This window comes from Homalodisca vitripennis, chromosome 4 (genome assembly GCF_021130785.1).
Source record: "Homalodisca vitripennis isolate AUS2020 chromosome 4, UT_GWSS_2.1, whole genome shotgun sequence".
Taxonomy (NCBI): domain Eukaryota; kingdom Metazoa; phylum Arthropoda; class Insecta; order Hemiptera; family Cicadellidae; genus Homalodisca; species Homalodisca vitripennis.
Window position 1 is genome coordinate 86,410,979 of NC_060210.1, and position 17,189 is coordinate 86,428,167.

Consider the following 17,189-nt stretch of genomic DNA (forward strand, 5'->3'; position numbering starts at 1 on the left):
TGGAACAAAATATACTGTGCGTGGATTTAATCAAACAGAGCAATGACGAGAGCCAAAACAGTACAAAGTTTAAAGTAGGTACTGATAAAAATTCTAACGCGCTCACACAGGTTTTTAACCTGTGCTAACACTAACTCAGGCTTAAAGTCTGTCACCCGCGACTAGTTGACCATTGACTCCCCCAAGTTTCGGGTAGGAAACAGTTCGCCCACTGCAGTTAGCATACACACAAGGGAGGGAGTACTGGCCCCTGCCCAGTTTGATTCGAGGAGGCTGGAACAGATACAACATCCCCTTCTTCCGAGATGACATGACTGTGATACAAGAATTTTCATCTTCACAGAATCTTGACAAGAGGTGGCTTCTTCCTTCAGACCTTACCTATTCTAAATAATCTGTCACTCAGGAAGCTAGTACTGAGATAATTTTAGGACTAAGTGCGATAAACCTTTTACCAAGCATTTGTCCTAAGAGACAAGATTACTAAAACCCATAGTCTATCATTTAGCTGATGATATCGGGTTGCATGCCAGCTTGGTCGGGAAACTCTAAACATTGATATGAGAGTACCTGACGAAATGTGTTGTCAGTGTTTTCTCAAGCCTTTTATAGGTTTATGATACAGGACTGTAATGCATTCATTATTTGGAATGAGAGCAGAATGGGTTCGATGATTAAGCCTTGTGATGGATGACAGAGGAAAGCTGGTGAACGAAACGTTATTATTTGTTGAGGATACCTAGCAGGAAGAACAATAAAGTACATATTTTAATTATGAAATATATTTTTAAAATTCCGGGCCCAATCATCAATATCAATAAAATATATCAGAAACAAATTCATATAATTCATTATTAGATAATCGGTTTGTAGAGGGTAATCATTCTAACCATAACAGTGGTAAACTGTATGTAATGTATTATATTTCATTTCAAATATTTCACATAATAGATTTTCTGTAATGATCTCATTGTTTGGGTTTGGAATTTATAAACTAGAATAGAAATTTCAAATTATTACTTTTATTTTCAGCATATTTTATACTTGAAATAAACAGGACAATTCTGAAATCGGGTAAGGAATATGAAAATTAATCAGGAAAGCTAACTAACTGATACGGTCTTTCATTAGCGTGGTCGATTTACTAACTGGGGATTATAAATCAGGCTTTGTACCTACGATATCATGATCAATCAAGGTGATTGTCAGATTGGGTGTGTCCTTGAAACCATCTATTAAACTATATATTCAACTGCAATAAGCTAGAATAACTAACTGGTCTTCTAACCAACATCATGAAGTGCCTGGTGAGTAGAGTTATAAACACAATTTAGCATTTTTAAAAAATACTTTGTGTATTATCAATACTAGACATTTCACCCTTGGTGAAGGTATAAACATAAACAAATTATGAAACAATATATATTTTACATTCAAATTGGTCAGATTATAAATAAAAATTTAGTTTAATTTGAAGTCAATAATATTAAGATTGATAAATAAAATAGTCCATTTTAATTCTTTATTTACTAATCGCCAAAGCTTATTTCTTGCATAATGTATTGAAAATTATTATTTTGGTAATCATTTGTAACTAATAATATACTAACCATAAACAATTATTTGGACAATTATTTTTGCTTTGGCATTGTTTAATGTTGTTGGCGGAGTATTTACTTTCGTAAGAGTTTCAATTGATAAGTAACTAATCATATTAGTTTAACTAAAACTGTAATAACTGCAGAACCCTGTCTATACTTTAACATAATCATAGATACGTGCCATTGCACATTAATTCGTGTTACATGTGGCATAAATATATTGTTTTAACCTCAAGTTTACTACATTTCACCTCATTCTTAGTTTATTCCACCAATTATAGACGTTCCCGCCTAAAACCACTTTAGAGGATTATAAATAGTTTTAAAATTGCAAGATTGATAACCTTCCAGCGCAAAACCACAAAACCAAATCGGTTTTATTTGGATTAATTTGCTACCTATTTCTGTTCTGATAGTATATATATTCTAAACTGTTTTGGATCTAAAAAAAATGTATTACAAAATGGCAGGAATACTCCACAATAAGTATCACGTAACAGGCTTTATTTCAAATCAAATCAAATCGTATTTATGTTGCTTACAGATTTCACATCAATAGATCATTTAGCTATCGATATGTTTTGCGGAAAAGAAGACAGAACAGAGAATTACCCATTCCATATTCCTCCGGTAGGCAAAAGAGAATTTATTTCTGCATACTCAGTGATAGACTTCATTGACTTGGCACTCAGCCAAATTCCGTAGTCGGATATGCATCATCATACAAATCAATCGTGTCCATTGCAAGCCTTCAAGTTTACAAAGTCAGTTTGTTTTCGATATATCAAGAAGGCAGAGAGACAGACAGAAATGACATTTTTGCAGGTCATCAATTGATAAGTTTTATCTAACACACTCTATAAATCTAATTATAAAGATTCTAATAAAGTGTTTAATAAATAGTTATAAATGTAAGAACGTTAAACACGTATTACACTTAGAATATATTTTTACAGATTGTTCTTGCTCTTGCTGCCGTGGCTCAGGCCAACCCCCTGTACCAAGTAGACACTTCAGCTGTACTCTCCTACGCGGCACCTTTTGTGGCCGCCGACTCCGCTCTCAGGACCTTCGCTACTGCACCATTCGTTGACTTCTTTAACAGGGCGTTCTACACCCAAGCTGCTGCCCCTGCGTACACTTCAGCAGTTTCTACTGCCTACGCTCCTGCTGCCATTGCTGCCTACGCTCCTGCATCCGTGGCAGCATATGCCCCAGCTGCCGTCCCCGCTTACCATGCGCTGGCTCCAGCAGCAGTCCCAGCATACGCCCCAGCCTATTCACCAGCTTATGCTCCAGCATACACCCCAGCTGTTGCCACAGCATTAGCCATTTAATGAGACATCTTAACACCCTAACGTTGATTGTTAATCGATAACGTGCTTTAAGCGTATTAATTCATTCACCTCAAATGTGTAAAAAGACTGTTTTAACTTAAAGTCTGCTGGATTTTCCTACTCCCATCTTACGTGGCCGCCGACTACGCTTTCAAGAACTTTGCTCTTGTCACATACGTTGATTTCTTTAACAAAGCGTACTACGCCCCAGCCGCTGTCCCTGCCTATGCCCCAGTTGCCGTTTCTGAGTATGCTCCGGCTGTCATCCTTGCCTACCATGCTCTGGCCCCTGCTGCTGTCCAAGCGAACGCCCCAGCTTATGCGCCAGCATATACATACATTAGCATTAGTAATTTAAACCGTACTGTGATGTACAATTACTGATAGGAATAAGTTGATATTATGTTCATTTACTTCAATACAAATTTACACTGAAATTGAGTTTATTATTAAAAACTAGAATTTACACATCTATGGTATTTTAGTGTCATAATAGCGTTTGTTTGGTTACCCCAATCAATAAAACTTATAGATATGATGATATGAAAGATCTAATTCGATCTAAAAGCGTCGGTTATAGTAATCTACTTGTAATCTGGGTGTTGACGGTGCAGACAACACCCAGGCCGTTAGTGGTCTGTTTAGAGTATAATCCGTATGTCCGTCAAATTTCATCTTCCTAGAACAGAGGGAAGTTGAATACCAAAAACGTAGTCCTGCTAGGAGTTTCAACCATATTTAAGCTGCTATAGTCGGCTGGTTCCTCAGAAAAATTATAACTTTGTTCATTAAAAAACATAGCTCATCTCACTATAACCTCTATAGTTGGTTGATTTTAATACAAATGCTTGAAGTATGCGTGAAATTCATATTTTTAAGGCATTTTTATATTTAAACACCAAAAATATCACTTTAACAAAATGTAAGTCTATATTGATTTTATTAATAAACAATTGTTATTAATAGAGCAAAGAAAGTGTTAAGATGCTAAGTGATTATATTTATAAAATGTTCTATAATTCTTTGATGAAAAACGAGGAAAAAATATTTGAACATTAACATTATCCATGCTGCTAAAATTGACGGCAGTCCATTTAGCTCTTTGCTCTGTCTAACTTGTTATAGAAGTTATACTGTACGTATTTATGTGTGTTTTGGAGATAATTATTATATCATAAACGGTTTAATATAACATTCATGAAACTCAGCAGAAATTTTTATCATACTTAGTTACAAAATGAATCAAACTAATAACTTTCTGTAGAACTCCGTTTACATTTATAACAGGGAAAATCCAATGATGTATTATAGAGTCAAAGGTAACTAAGAAAACTAATATTTTCTGGCAGTTGCCTTCTACTATTATTAAAATATTCGATCGGAAAAATTTATTCGCTAAAGTAAGGTTTATAGTTTGTATTTAAAAGTGGAAAACATTAGTGTTAAAGAATAATAAATAACTTATAACATAATACACATAACCGTTAGTGATACTTTGTAATAATACAAATATTACTTATGGGACAAAGCGCATACAAGAGAATAACTGATATAAGAATAATAGTGAAATAACATTAAGATTTAAGTTCATGAGATCAAAATTGTTTCCGTAATCATCCATACATATAGACAACTTTTAAACTAGGCTAGATAAGACACATGTTAGTTTTACCAGGTGCAATGTGGTAACATTTGATAGAATGGGTGTGAGACACACAGTATTTATGTATGTATTATAAAGAATTCCATGAAAGACATTCTTATACATTTTTTAGAGTAAACCATTAGGAGTACGCCACATTACGTGTGAAAAGAGGTGGCATGAACAATCTAAAGTCTCCAATTCATTTCATTGCCCTTCGGTCGGACAGAAAAACAAACAATCGTGCGGAAAAGAAACCTTTCCTGGCAGACAAGAAAGAAATTGTGCTAGATTTCTGCGTGGTAGGCTTCAATAACGATCAGCCAATTCCCATGGTTGGAAACGCACCATCGTAGAACCCATGCATGACTATGCAGAAAATAACTTTAATGAAAAATAGCATATAGATGACACATTGTTGTTATTATACAGTTAGGCTGGATAAGGAGTTATGTCAAATTTAAAAATGTCATATTATTGGACACAGTTTGTTTTACAAATTTCACTATTCTTAGATTTTACGTTGTCAACAGTATTTCCAACTACGCTAATGTAAAGGTGTAACCTAATGTTCAACCAAATTCCAAATCATCAGTTTAGAGGTCAGATTGTTCTCTAGATAGCGTACGCAAAAAGGATAGAAAACTTTCCTACCTGTCGGATGATAAGCTTTGCAAAAACTCGGTTATAAATGACCAGCATAAATGAATGAGTGATTCTCGTAGAGAGGATTTGTCAAGTGCTGAAGAGATAAGGTAATTTCTCAAATGAGCATCACTAGAGTAGACATACTCTGAGACAGGTAACTTAACGTATGACTACGCAACGGTTACTTTAAGGTACAACTACATATTCCTTACCAGTATGAAACCAAAATGAAGAAACTGCACCTAATTTGAATTTCAACAATGTTTACCATTTTTTGAACATAACTAAGTGTATAAATAGCTTGGAATATTTATTTTGTATTTATGTTTTTAACAAAGAGCAAATTACTTTTTGAAAAATTAGATCCTTTTGCAGCAAGATCATCAAAATACTAAGCGTTGCATAGTTTTTATATTTACATTAAATTTGTATAAATGGCAATAGCCTTATTTAATTTCGATAAAAATTGAATCGCAAAAAGTACTCGTACTTGCTCCACCGGGACTCGAACCCAGATCTCTCACTTGTCGGGTGAATGTGCTACCATTACACCACAGAGCCCTCACTTTTTACTATTCAATTATTTTGTATTTGGCCGTATCTGTCACATATGCCTTTAAATAACCAAACTAACATATGATAGGAAGACCATATGCATTGAAATAACTTGCATGGTTTTTTTTGAATGGAGCTATAAATGCATAATACTCGTTGTGATTACTTATTATCAATCGTTTTGTTAAATTACGTTTATGTAGATTGACGTCCGTATTGTTGTAAATGTGAATACATTGTTTATTTATTAAGTTTATTAAGAATCATATGACATTGTAGAAAACATTTGATAAAGACTGTGTTATATTGCGTATCAGTATTGTTTTGAGATAGACTATCTAGATGTATTGAATACTCTTCTATCGATACAAGAGCGACACAACCATTTACCATTTATTAACGCGCCTGTTGATGATCACGAAATGAAATAACATTTTTTGTGATTGGTTGGTTTGAAATGTTCTTTTAATGCATTACGCTCTATCCCATGAATTTGAATATTTTAAATACCGTGTATTTGTAAAAATAGTTAAATATATAAATGGTTGTTTCTTAAATCTATTAGGCAAACTATTCCTCATAGAATATCACACATTGGGCGATATGTGAACGTGATTACTTACTTTTAGATTCTGTTTCAGATATGGAATCCACTGATTGAAGAAATGACGAGTTTAATAGTAGTTTATGTAATACAGGAGATATTAAGAATATAACTTTTTCAACTACATTAATTCTAGATATGGCATTGCATAAATGGTGTATAGTATTACTGTAATTGACTTGATGAAACTTAATGAAAATAAGATGTAAATTTTGTGTGTGTGTGTGTGTGTGTGTGCGCGCGCGCGCACCCACGAGTGTGTGGTTGGGTTTTAAATATCAAGCAATGCAGTTTGTTCATAAAAGTATTAAGTTGTTTATTTGTTTTTCACGAATACGTAATCTTTGTATTATCTTAATTATTTTCTTCTAAATTTTTGAAAAATTCGTTATTTTAGTATATTTTACTATCTAAAATAATCAGGATACATGTATACGAAAATGTATCGTTAAACGTATTGGTAAATTGAAATAAAATGTATAATTTATAATCTCAGGACTTTTAATCAAAATTGTATCAAAGTGAATCAATTAGTATCTGAGGATGTAGAAGTAGTGAGCGTCCTTAAACCGACATATTAAAGTGCTAATGCTGGAGCAACAGCTGGAGTATAGGCTGGAGCGTATGCTGGAGCATAGGCTGGAGCGTAGGCTGGGGCATAGGCTGGGGCATAGGCTGGGGCGTAGGCTGGAGCATAGGCTGGGGCGTAGGCTGGAGCATAGGCTACGCTGGCAGCAGGGGCCAAAGCATGGTAGGCAGGAACAGCAGCAGCTGGAGCATACGCTGGCACGGCAGCAGGGGCGTAGGCCGTAACGGCAGCTGGGGCGAGTGCAGAGGCGGCGGCACGGACATAGGCAGGGGCGGCAGCTGGGGCAAAGTAAGCCTTGCCGAAGGAGTCTACGTACGGGGCAGGAGCACCAGTCTTGGCTTTCTCGATAGCCAGAGTCTTGAGAGCGGCTGTCTCAGTTGTGTCAGCGGCCACCAGGGGTGCGGCGTAGGAGACTACAGCAGGGGTCTCCACTCGGTAAAGGGGGTTGGCCTGAGCCAGGGCGGCAAGAGCAAGGACAATCTGTATGGGAAAATATCTTTAGTTGAAAAATATTCTTTATGTTTTAACATTTGCCTACTTTTCATATTGGACTACAAAATGTGTTGTATGAACTTAAGTAACTTAAATAAAGTCAGAACAGTTCCAATATGGTGTTCAGAGTACAATAAATCAATGTTAAATTCTTTGTGAAACCAAAATATCTATGTGTAATTAATAGATGACTAGAATGGTATCAAGAGTTTAACTGTTATCGAATGAGGTATTGGAAGAATTTTCAGTTTCCAAAGTTAAAACGTAAATACTCAATATTTATATTACTTAATACTAATACGTGCTGAGGCAATAAAATCCAAGTTATGAGGACGCCATGCCACATTTCGCGTAACAGGCTTCGTTGAGGTTGCATGCATAATTTATAGCCTACAGATCAGTTCGTTTTTTAGATATAGTGCGGGCAGAGAGATATGCAATTTTTCAGCCCCTTAAGGGGTAGGCTTTGCTAACCCTCACCAGTCAAAATATCCAATTATTCAATGTTAGTTTTTTGAGAATACAGTTTTATAACAGTTTGTAATGATAACACTTTGTAGGCTATTTAATTTAATTTGAGATTGAAACACAATACAGTACAATAAAATTTATACCAAACTATAATTTTTTCAACTTTTACTTACCAGACACCTCATGCTGATGCTTGGAAGACCAATGATACCTCTGGCTTGTAGAAGCTTAATATATAGTATTTAAGACAATCTCAAGGCCAGTCCTCGTTTATCACACCGTTCACAACATTAAGATATGGAAGGGCTTGTGCAAAATTTTCCTTTCTAAACCCAATCCGTATTAAATACTTTTTCAATAATTTTGCCCACATTCCCTTTTATAATGGCAAATACAGTTTGTCTGCTATTGTTAAAACAGCAAAAGATACAAATTGTATTTCGATCCTTTCTAACCTTATTCGCAAGTTTCAATGCGAGATTGTTAACAGAATGGCCCTTCCGTAACACTAACTCGCCGATTCTAAATATTAACTAAGAATATATGTAATTCTTATCGTGAGTCATATTACAGGGCAACTAGTTTCAGATATTAAAAGTAGCCGACCACAACTCTAAAATTTCCAGCACTATATTTCAGAAAGTTTTCTCGATTATCCATTTACTCGTGCAACGTGATATTTCAAATTTAAATGTATGAAAGATATTTATGTATATGGATATAAATTTCATTCCATTTTTAATTTTTTTATATCAGTTTCTTTTACTGTTGTGCCATGTAACAAATATTTTATTGTAACCTATAATTACAGTTAATTTTACCTGAATGTTATGGGATCTACGATAAAAATGTTGGTGTGAAACTGAAAACTTTAATTCCAAATGCTTGCGGTTCTTTTCGCCATATTCTTTTTTGACTCCGAGATAATCTTTATTATTAAATATGAAAGTACTTCTCTGTTTCTATAAATAAATGGGCATGACGTTCACAACGACGAAGACTCACAGACTTTCCGGCAATAGGAGTGAATTCGATAACTGCCATAAATTCCAGTTGATTGAAACTAGACTTGGTACGTAATAGTAGCACGTGTTATTCTTTAAAATGGTAAAATATTTCAAGGATGCCAATCAGTAATGTTTCGCGTCACCCTGTAAATTTTGTATAAATGAAGCTTCAAAAACAACAATGGATCTTCGATTATAGACGATTACACGATAAGCACATACAATGTTTTTCTTTTTTCTTTCAAATTTCTTTCAGAAGTAATATTTACAAACTGCATTCATTTGTTTTCTTGTTTTCATTCTGTTTATAATAAAATAGTTGTATATATTGATGATTTTTGAAGGCAATGAACTTAGTTTTATTCCTGTAATGTAAATCACACCAACTTTATATTTTTATTGTATACAAGATTGTCCCACGAGTAACCCGAAAAACTTCTCAGATGGTTCCCTCTCATAAAAACAATGAAAAACTTTCATATAAAGATATGTCCGGAAAGACTTTGTTAGCAAGCTACGGCTAGTGAAAGATTTTCTCCGATTTTCTGGGAAAGGGTGGAAATAAAGCGAAACTGATGTTTTTATAGCGCAAAGATAGTTCTGAAATTTTTTGGATTTTATATCAAATTAAGTCAAAAATTTTATAAAATTTGTTCCAGACCTGTAAGACCACCCATTTCTGAAATATCAGACAAAATATGCAAAATTTGGCCTCGAGAAACATGGTTTGTTTAAATTTAAAGTACATTAACTTCATTAAATGGGTAATAAACACGCAAAACTTTTATAGAATATAATTGCGAAGATAACAATGTAAAATAGGCTAATAATAAACAACAACAAAGCTTAAAAAAAATTAATGCTCAATTTATGAACATATACGAAAAATAAGACAGAAAATGCAAAGTCTGTTTATTAAATGAACGTTCTTTGTAAAATCAAAACGTTTGAATTGCTGATATTTGTTAAATCTTTTATTCTAATTAATTGCCTTATAAATGGTGTTCAAAATAAGTTCCTTGATATTTCATGCACAATCTAGTGCGTTTAACAAAACCACATATAACTTCAGAAGATAGAATCTCGGTCGATTTTAAAGTAGTTTACATGCGTTCGATTCAATAATTCTTCTTTGGAATTAACTGGTTCTGGCGTATACAAGTTGCGTTAAATGACCCTAAAGGTAATAATCCAAGGGATTTAAATCACGGGACCTAGGAGGGAAAACTATTGGTCCATCTCGACAGATCCATCTGCCTGCAAGACGTATCTGCAAGGATAAGTAGATAGGATCTACTTAGTTTATAGCCTAGGAACTGAGAACTAAGTTGCACCGTATAACAGCAAAAATTTAGTGTTTTAATCAGTGGAGGATTTCTTTTAAGAAATTAAGAAATCGTCAGTTTATTTTGGTAGCGGTCGAAACGAAAGTCGTAAATGTTTATAAATTAAAAGTTTGTATTTTAGATCATATATTTCCAAGCTTGATAAATCTAAAACCAACCATCAAACACGTAGTTATTAATTAAGAGGTATATTTATGTCAGTCAAATATATATATAGCAACTTAATTTACTACTTTAAAGGTTTTTATACAAGTAGCCGACGTTGAGAGGCCTATGTCATTTATTTAGGTAATTAACGGTTAGTTTACAGTCTGTATAGCAAAGAAAGTTATAATCTAAAAATACTATTTCTTATTTTGAACCATTCTCATTCCCTTCAATTTCGATATCCATAAAAAACTAGTCCACTGATAATAGAGTTTTTAATTAATTGTCGATTGCAATAAAACCCAGGGTTGTTTATGCAGTGTGAATTGGCTCTGGGCTCATGGATTGTTATGAATCATATTAACCTTTGATATAATCCTAAACTTAAATATTGTGTGAGAGTGAGCTAACCAAATAGATTGTTTATAAGACTGATTCCTTGTACACTAGGAACAAAAAGTTGTTGATATTTTTTATTTTGTATTATTTTGTTTCAAAACTAAGTTAAACTGCAAATCACGTTTTAAATTATAATGGATGTTTTGTTTATTTTTGCTTGGAGGCACAATACAGCCAATAGCTTTGTATTGGCTATTCTTCTAGCAAAACTAATTTAAATTAATGTCAGTTTTGAGCGTGTGATGGTTCTGGTGTTCTGAGATCATGATAGATAAATATGGACAAACACAATTAAGAGAAGTTGTTCTGTTATGGGAGTGATTGCATCTACAAGCCTTCTATTAAATCTATCATAATCCCTAACTTATCTTAATGTATTATGTTAACGGTAAGATAGGGAATGGCCTTGAGGACATTTCATATACTATATATTCGGTTTCTACGAAGGAAGAGGCATCACTGGTCTTCTAGCCAACAACATGAGGTGTCTGGTATGTAAACTATTCTAAAACTATTTAGTGCAAAAATGTTACTAATCAACATTTATTAGCAGTACAATAATATTGTATTTTAATAACATAATTAATTCACATTCTCTAAAGATATAGGTGTGATTATACATTTTTGGGTTCAAATTTTTAACTTAAGTACCAAAGTGCGTTTAATAACATAAAATTACTGTTTCAGTACTAGTGTTAACTATATTTGTTAATACAATGAAGGGAGGATAGTTGGTAAATAGTTTGACTTCCTTTTCAAAGTAACTTAAAATAATACCAGTTGATATTTTTTTTATCTCTCTCGATATAGAAACAAAACAATATTGCAAATACATATACAATGAAAACGTATTGTTTATCTTATCAGTTACAGTTTAAAAGTATAAATAGAATAATATGCATATGAATTATTTTTGTTTGGATGTACAGTAAAGCGCAAATTTCTTCAACCTATAAACTGCATTTATATCGTCACTATGACCTGAACGGGTAAAATTTATAGTTTAATTTATTCATTACATTGAGAACACACCAACCAATACTAATACATTTTTTGTGAGGCATTTGAGATGTGTCTGATGAAGATACCCTTGCTATCGATAGGTCTCACAAAAATGAAAAGTTATTGGTATTGTTTAGTGTGTTCTTAAAGTAGTGAATAAATTAAGAATAGTCAATACAAGCTCCATCTTCAACAACATTTTAGTGTCTGAGAATCATGTCTAGTGAATATGTTAAAAGTAATTGATGCGATTTCAGTTATGGAAGTTTGTATTTTACAACGTTATTTCGCGTCATGAACTTGTTTATATGATTATACCTTTATACATAATTATAATGAAAATACTAACAATAATTTCCACCTCAGATTGTCCTTGCTCTTGCCGCCCTGGCTCAGGCCGAACCCCTTTACCGAGTGGACTCTCCCGCTGTAGTCTCCTACGCCGCACCCTTGGTGGCCGCAGACACAACTGAGACAGCTGCTCTCAAGACTCTGGCTATCGAGAAGGCAAAGACTGGTGCTCCTGCCCCATACTTTGACTCGTTCAACAGGGCTTACTTCGCCCCAGCCGCTACCGCCTACGCCCCTGCTGCCGTCCCAGCATACGCCCCAGCCGCTGTTCCTGCTTTCGCACCTGCCTCCGTGGCAGCATATGCTCCAGCAGCTGTTCCTACCTATCATGCCCTAGCCCCTGCTGCAGTTCCAGCCTACGCCCCGGCCTACGCCCCGGCCTACGCTCCAGCCTATGCCCCAGCTGTTGCCCCAGCCTATGCTCCAGCTGTTGCCCCAGCCTTTGCCCCAGCTGTTGCCCCAGCTTTGGCTTTTTAAGATTAATTAACAACTCATTAAGGTTGTGACTGGTATTCTGATTAGGACTCATTCACCGGAATTAAAGTTTGGCTACTAACCAAAACCATTGTGTTTTATTTTAAAAGATATTTTGCGCTTAGTAAATAATCCAAGATTATTTTAAACAGTTTATAATACACACCAAAAAGTGAGATATGTCTGTATGGAAGGCATAACCTTGCCCCACTCATAACAAAATCTTCTGCCCCTTTATGGTTATTTGCCTACTTGGCTTTTGATGCATGTATGACTTCACCTGTAAATGTACATATTGCTTCTTCTACAGTACATATATGTTTAGCTTAATAGAAGTTTTGATGGTTTCTATATTTTGAATTTTTATATTGGTCTCATAGACAACTAAAAATTAAAAATATAAAATTATCCATTGTAAAATTTGGTGTTTTTAAAATATTACTCGATAATAAAGTGTAGGATTACGCCACACTATGTGTCGCGAAACAGGCTTAGCTGAGGTTGAATGCAAACTTTCTAGTTTATGGGTAATTGAATTATTGACAAATAGACCGACCAACAATTACATTGCAAAACATTTTACAAACAAAGAGAAAAACATCTCGAGAGATATATTGCCACACGATTACTTAAATTTTCGTTTATCAAATTGGGTTACATAATAGTGTTAACACTTTTCCAAACTGTTTATACTTAGTGCTAAAAAGAGATACATTATTATATTATCTTATATCCCATATTTTTCTTGAATATGCATTCTAAAACAAAAATAACTTCATACTTGATAATTTTCTAAATAAAACTCTTTGTAAAAATATAGGATGTGACCATGAAACTACTTCTTACAAATACAAATTAATCGAATAAGGTGTGCATAAATAACCATCACAATCCGAGAATGGTTTGTAAAAAAGAAAGATTAGAAGTTACCCGAAATATTTGTGAATTAAATAAAAAATGTTATATTTCTGTTTCATAATTCAATTTTAACGAACACTAAATAGCTGATGATGCTTTCAGATAAAGTACAAAAAGTTGACTTTAAATTTCATTTAAATTTTATTGAATATTAAATATGCATTGCTTAATCAGTAGTGTAATGCAGAGAATAAATACAAATATAATATCTAAATTTATTCTAGTTTGCGTCAGTGACAGATTTCAAACACTGTAAACACCATTTCAACACTGCTATAATACCGACCTTTATGAACAAAGCTGTGAAAGTTTTCACCGAAAGCACTCCAAACTGGTGGTGGGCTTCCTTAACATTGTAATATGACATTTTAACAGTGAATAATGAGAAAAATAGAAAAATGAACACTAACATGACTCAACGATCAATTCTTTCCCAGACTACAGCCTGAAAAACAACATGACCTCTATGACACAAAATCTTATAAACTGTTTTCTTGTAATGTTGCATGACCTTATAAAGAATTTAAGCTTGAATTTTGTAGGATTTCTCTCAAGGCCGCAATATTGTTTCTCATTAGTATATATGTATAAAAAGATGTAATGGTACTAGAAATATATACCGAAAGTAAATAGCCAGAGCCGGTAATAGACGCTTGAGTAGATTTCAAAGAGCTGCATACGTATATCGTTTTTCATTGGGGCTGTAAGGAGAACTCAACTTTTGAACCGTAAGTAAATTCAAACGAACGAAAGTAGACACCTTTTAACCGAAGTAGGCTTCTTAGTTCTACGTATGTATTTTTTTCTTTATCCGGGACAACAAAAAAAGTTCTATTATGATACTGAAAATATTCTAGACCGGAAGTATATAACAAGGGCTAGAAATAAACGCTTTTTCAGTGAAGTAGGTTTTCCGAGACCAGTGTATTTGTATTTCCATGATCCGGGTAAAAAGGCAGACTCAGCCGTGAAAATATTCAATTAGCGAATTCAAGAAATATGACAAATAACATGATTTATGGCATGTCCACCGTGAACACTGATATAATATGTACCTTAAATATACCTAATTCTGACTCAAAATTATCATAAGACTTTATAATATTACATCGTAAGTACTGAGAAAACTATTTATTTCAAAATTATGATTCCTTTTCATTAGGGTCTAAATAGCTCATATTTAATAAAAATAGTTGGGGATATTCATTGCAATATTATAGTATCTTGAGGAGAAGTTTGAGTGATTTTATTGGTATTTATAAAACTGTTTCTATCTCCAACTGCAGGACGCCTAAACACTGTTTTTTGAACTTAATGTCCAATTATTCAGAAGTGGATAGAGGGTTGGAATATGTCCCAGTGACCAACACTTATCTTAGGGATGTTTGATACGGTATTTAATAGTATACACATATGCGTTTCTGTTATCCAATATGAAATAACATGCAACGCTGCGGGTAACTACTTATCCTTGTATAACATACTTACTTTCTTCTATCTGATCACTTTTTTAGACGAACATATAACGCTTTTTGAAGCGTTCGACACGATATAAATTCAAAGAATTTAAAACATACTAAAACATTTTAATGAATTATTTTAATTGTGTAAAATGTTTATTAGCGGTTATTTTTAAATACCGCTTTTTGGCTTATCGATGCATTAAATGCAATAATTGTGTCCAATTATTTTATGATGCTCGTTGTAATTATGAAATATTTATTGTCATCGTATTCGTTTGTAATAATGTTCAATTAAATATTATTGCTTTAAATTATTATTTTCTTTATTGTTCCCACTTCATGAATTTGTAGTTATTTAGCATTGATTATTGGTAAATACATACAGTAAATTAATTGTACATTAAACGTTTAAGTTATACGTTGCAGGAATAATTTACCTATTTAAGTAAATTTAAATGTTATTACTCTTTGTTAGTATTTAATATGAAGTTTTATATCTTGGTAAGCAAAACTGGTACTAAAATTAGGAGGTAAAGTTATTTACTTATTTAAATGCTCATTTTCAAGTATTTGAAGTTGTACACAAGAATTTTAAATAACGTCTTATAATGTCCTCTTTTGAGCTATTTGCAGATCGGGAAAAGTTCTTTGGCTATGTTTAGGCAATAGGCAATATTTGTAACCAACATTTATTGAGGTGAATGAGCCTTTGTCATCTTGCTACCATATGGAGAGTCGTGGGCTTGAAATGGTCCATTTAGATTACCAAAGCTGGGGCAACAGCTGGGGCATAGGCTGGGGCATAGGCTGGAGCGTAGGCCGGGGCGTAGGCCGGGGCGTAGGCCGGGGCGTAGGCTGGAACTGCAGCAGGGGCTAGGGCATGATAGGTAGGAACAGCTGCTGGAGCATATGCTGCCACGGAGGCAGGTGCGAAAGCAGGAACAGCGGCTGGGGCGTATGCTGGGACGGCAGCAGGGGCGTAGGCGGTAGCGGCTGGGGCGTAGTAAGCCCTGTTGAACGAGTCAAAGAATGGGGCAGGAGCACCGGTCTTTGCCTTCTCGATAGCCAGAGTCTTGAGAGCGGCTGTCTCAGTTGTGTCAGCGGCCACCAGAGGTGCGGCGTAGGAGACTACAGCGGGGGTCTCCACCCGGTAAAGGGGGTTGGCCTGAGCCAGGGCGGCAAGAGCAAGGACAATCTGTGTAGGAAAGTATTATTAGCAACATTTAGCATATATGTAACATTAACATGATTTGGATACCTTTTTATTATCTTCAACTTAGTCTCAATAAGTAATGTTTAACTAAATCTAATGTTTATGATATTTAAAGGTATGATATACCATTATAGTATGTAATTGTACACATCAGTTTTTATTAGTCTATAATAACCGTGATTACTATTTTCATGCGCCGTTTAGCTTTGAAGTAATAGTTATAACTCGGAATAGTTTTATGTAATTAATGGAATTTCATAGCGTATTAGTTATGAAAAGAAAATACTTAATAAATTTACCAACACTGGACATTTCTCACTTTACAGAAACGTCCAGCCCCAATGTCTGCCCTAAATTGTTTTCCCACCTCCGGGATGGCTCAATTCCCTGAATACGTCAATTATGGTAAATAATATCTATCGATAAGTGTTTATATTATTTTTGACAGAAATAATAAATGGAATGAACATTTTAGCTGAATCAAGGAATACTGTCATAAAATTGACATATTTCTATTTAATTCAGAGTAATAAACTGAATGTTTTAGTCAAGTATACGGGTTTTTAATTTATTTAGTCGTATATGGGTTTTTAATTTAAAAATTTAATTGAATAAATATTCAAAACAGTATGTTATATAAATATTTAGTATTAAATTCAGATTGTTAAAATTTACTGAACTACGAAAACACTACTACACTATGGTGGCAAACATTAAAATATAATTTCAGTCTATGTTTCTGAGGTAAATCCTTTAAGACTATTTCATTGTAATGGTAAAAATAGAAATGTTTTAAAACAAATTATATAAACATCATATAAATTTGTATTTGTTGAAAAGATTTTTTGGAATGAGATTTGGTGTTGTGTCAAAACTCATTGATTTTAAAAGATAATTAGTCTGAGAACTCTTACTCACCAGACACCTCAT

At 34.0% G+C, this 17,189-nt stretch overlaps 4 protein-coding genes across 4 annotated transcripts; 2 read left to right on the forward strand and 2 right to left on the reverse strand.

The window, feature by feature from the left end:
* The first annotated feature begins 1,295 nt into the window (after positions 1-1,295).
* LOC124361088 (LIM domain-binding protein 3-like) lies at positions 1,296-2,938 on the forward strand. The gene is made up of 2 exons (XM_046815122.1): positions 1,296-1,307; positions 2,558-2,938. The coding sequence occupies exons 1-2, from the start codon at positions 1,296-1,298 to the stop codon at positions 2,936-2,938; spliced, it is 393 nt and encodes a 130-aa protein (XP_046671078.1).
* Positions 2,939-6,964: 4,026 nt separating this feature from the next.
* LOC124361089 (LIM domain-binding protein 3-like) lies at positions 6,965-8,124 on the reverse strand. Its single transcript, XM_046815123.1, has 2 exons — positions 8,113-8,124; positions 6,965-7,456 (listed from the first exon to the last, which is right to left on the reverse strand). Exons 1-2 carry the CDS (start codon positions 8,122-8,124, stop codon positions 6,965-6,967), a joined length of 504 nt encoding a protein of 167 aa, XP_046671079.1.
* A 3,193-nt stretch (positions 8,125-11,317) lies between these two features.
* On the forward strand, positions 11,318-12,735 carry LOC124361090 (cyclin-dependent kinase inhibitor 1C-like). The gene is made up of 2 exons (XM_046815125.1): positions 11,318-11,329; positions 12,207-12,735. Exons 1-2 carry the CDS (start codon positions 11,318-11,320, stop codon positions 12,666-12,668), a joined length of 474 nt encoding a protein of 157 aa, XP_046671081.1. The 3' UTR covers positions 12,669-12,735.
* Positions 12,736-15,803: 3,068 nt separating this feature from the next.
* LOC124361091 (angiomotin-like) lies at positions 15,804-17,189 on the reverse strand. The gene is made up of 2 exons (XM_046815126.1): positions 17,178-17,189; positions 15,804-16,241 (listed from the first exon to the last, which is right to left on the reverse strand). Exons 1-2 carry the CDS (start codon positions 17,187-17,189, stop codon positions 15,804-15,806), a joined length of 450 nt encoding a protein of 149 aa, XP_046671082.1.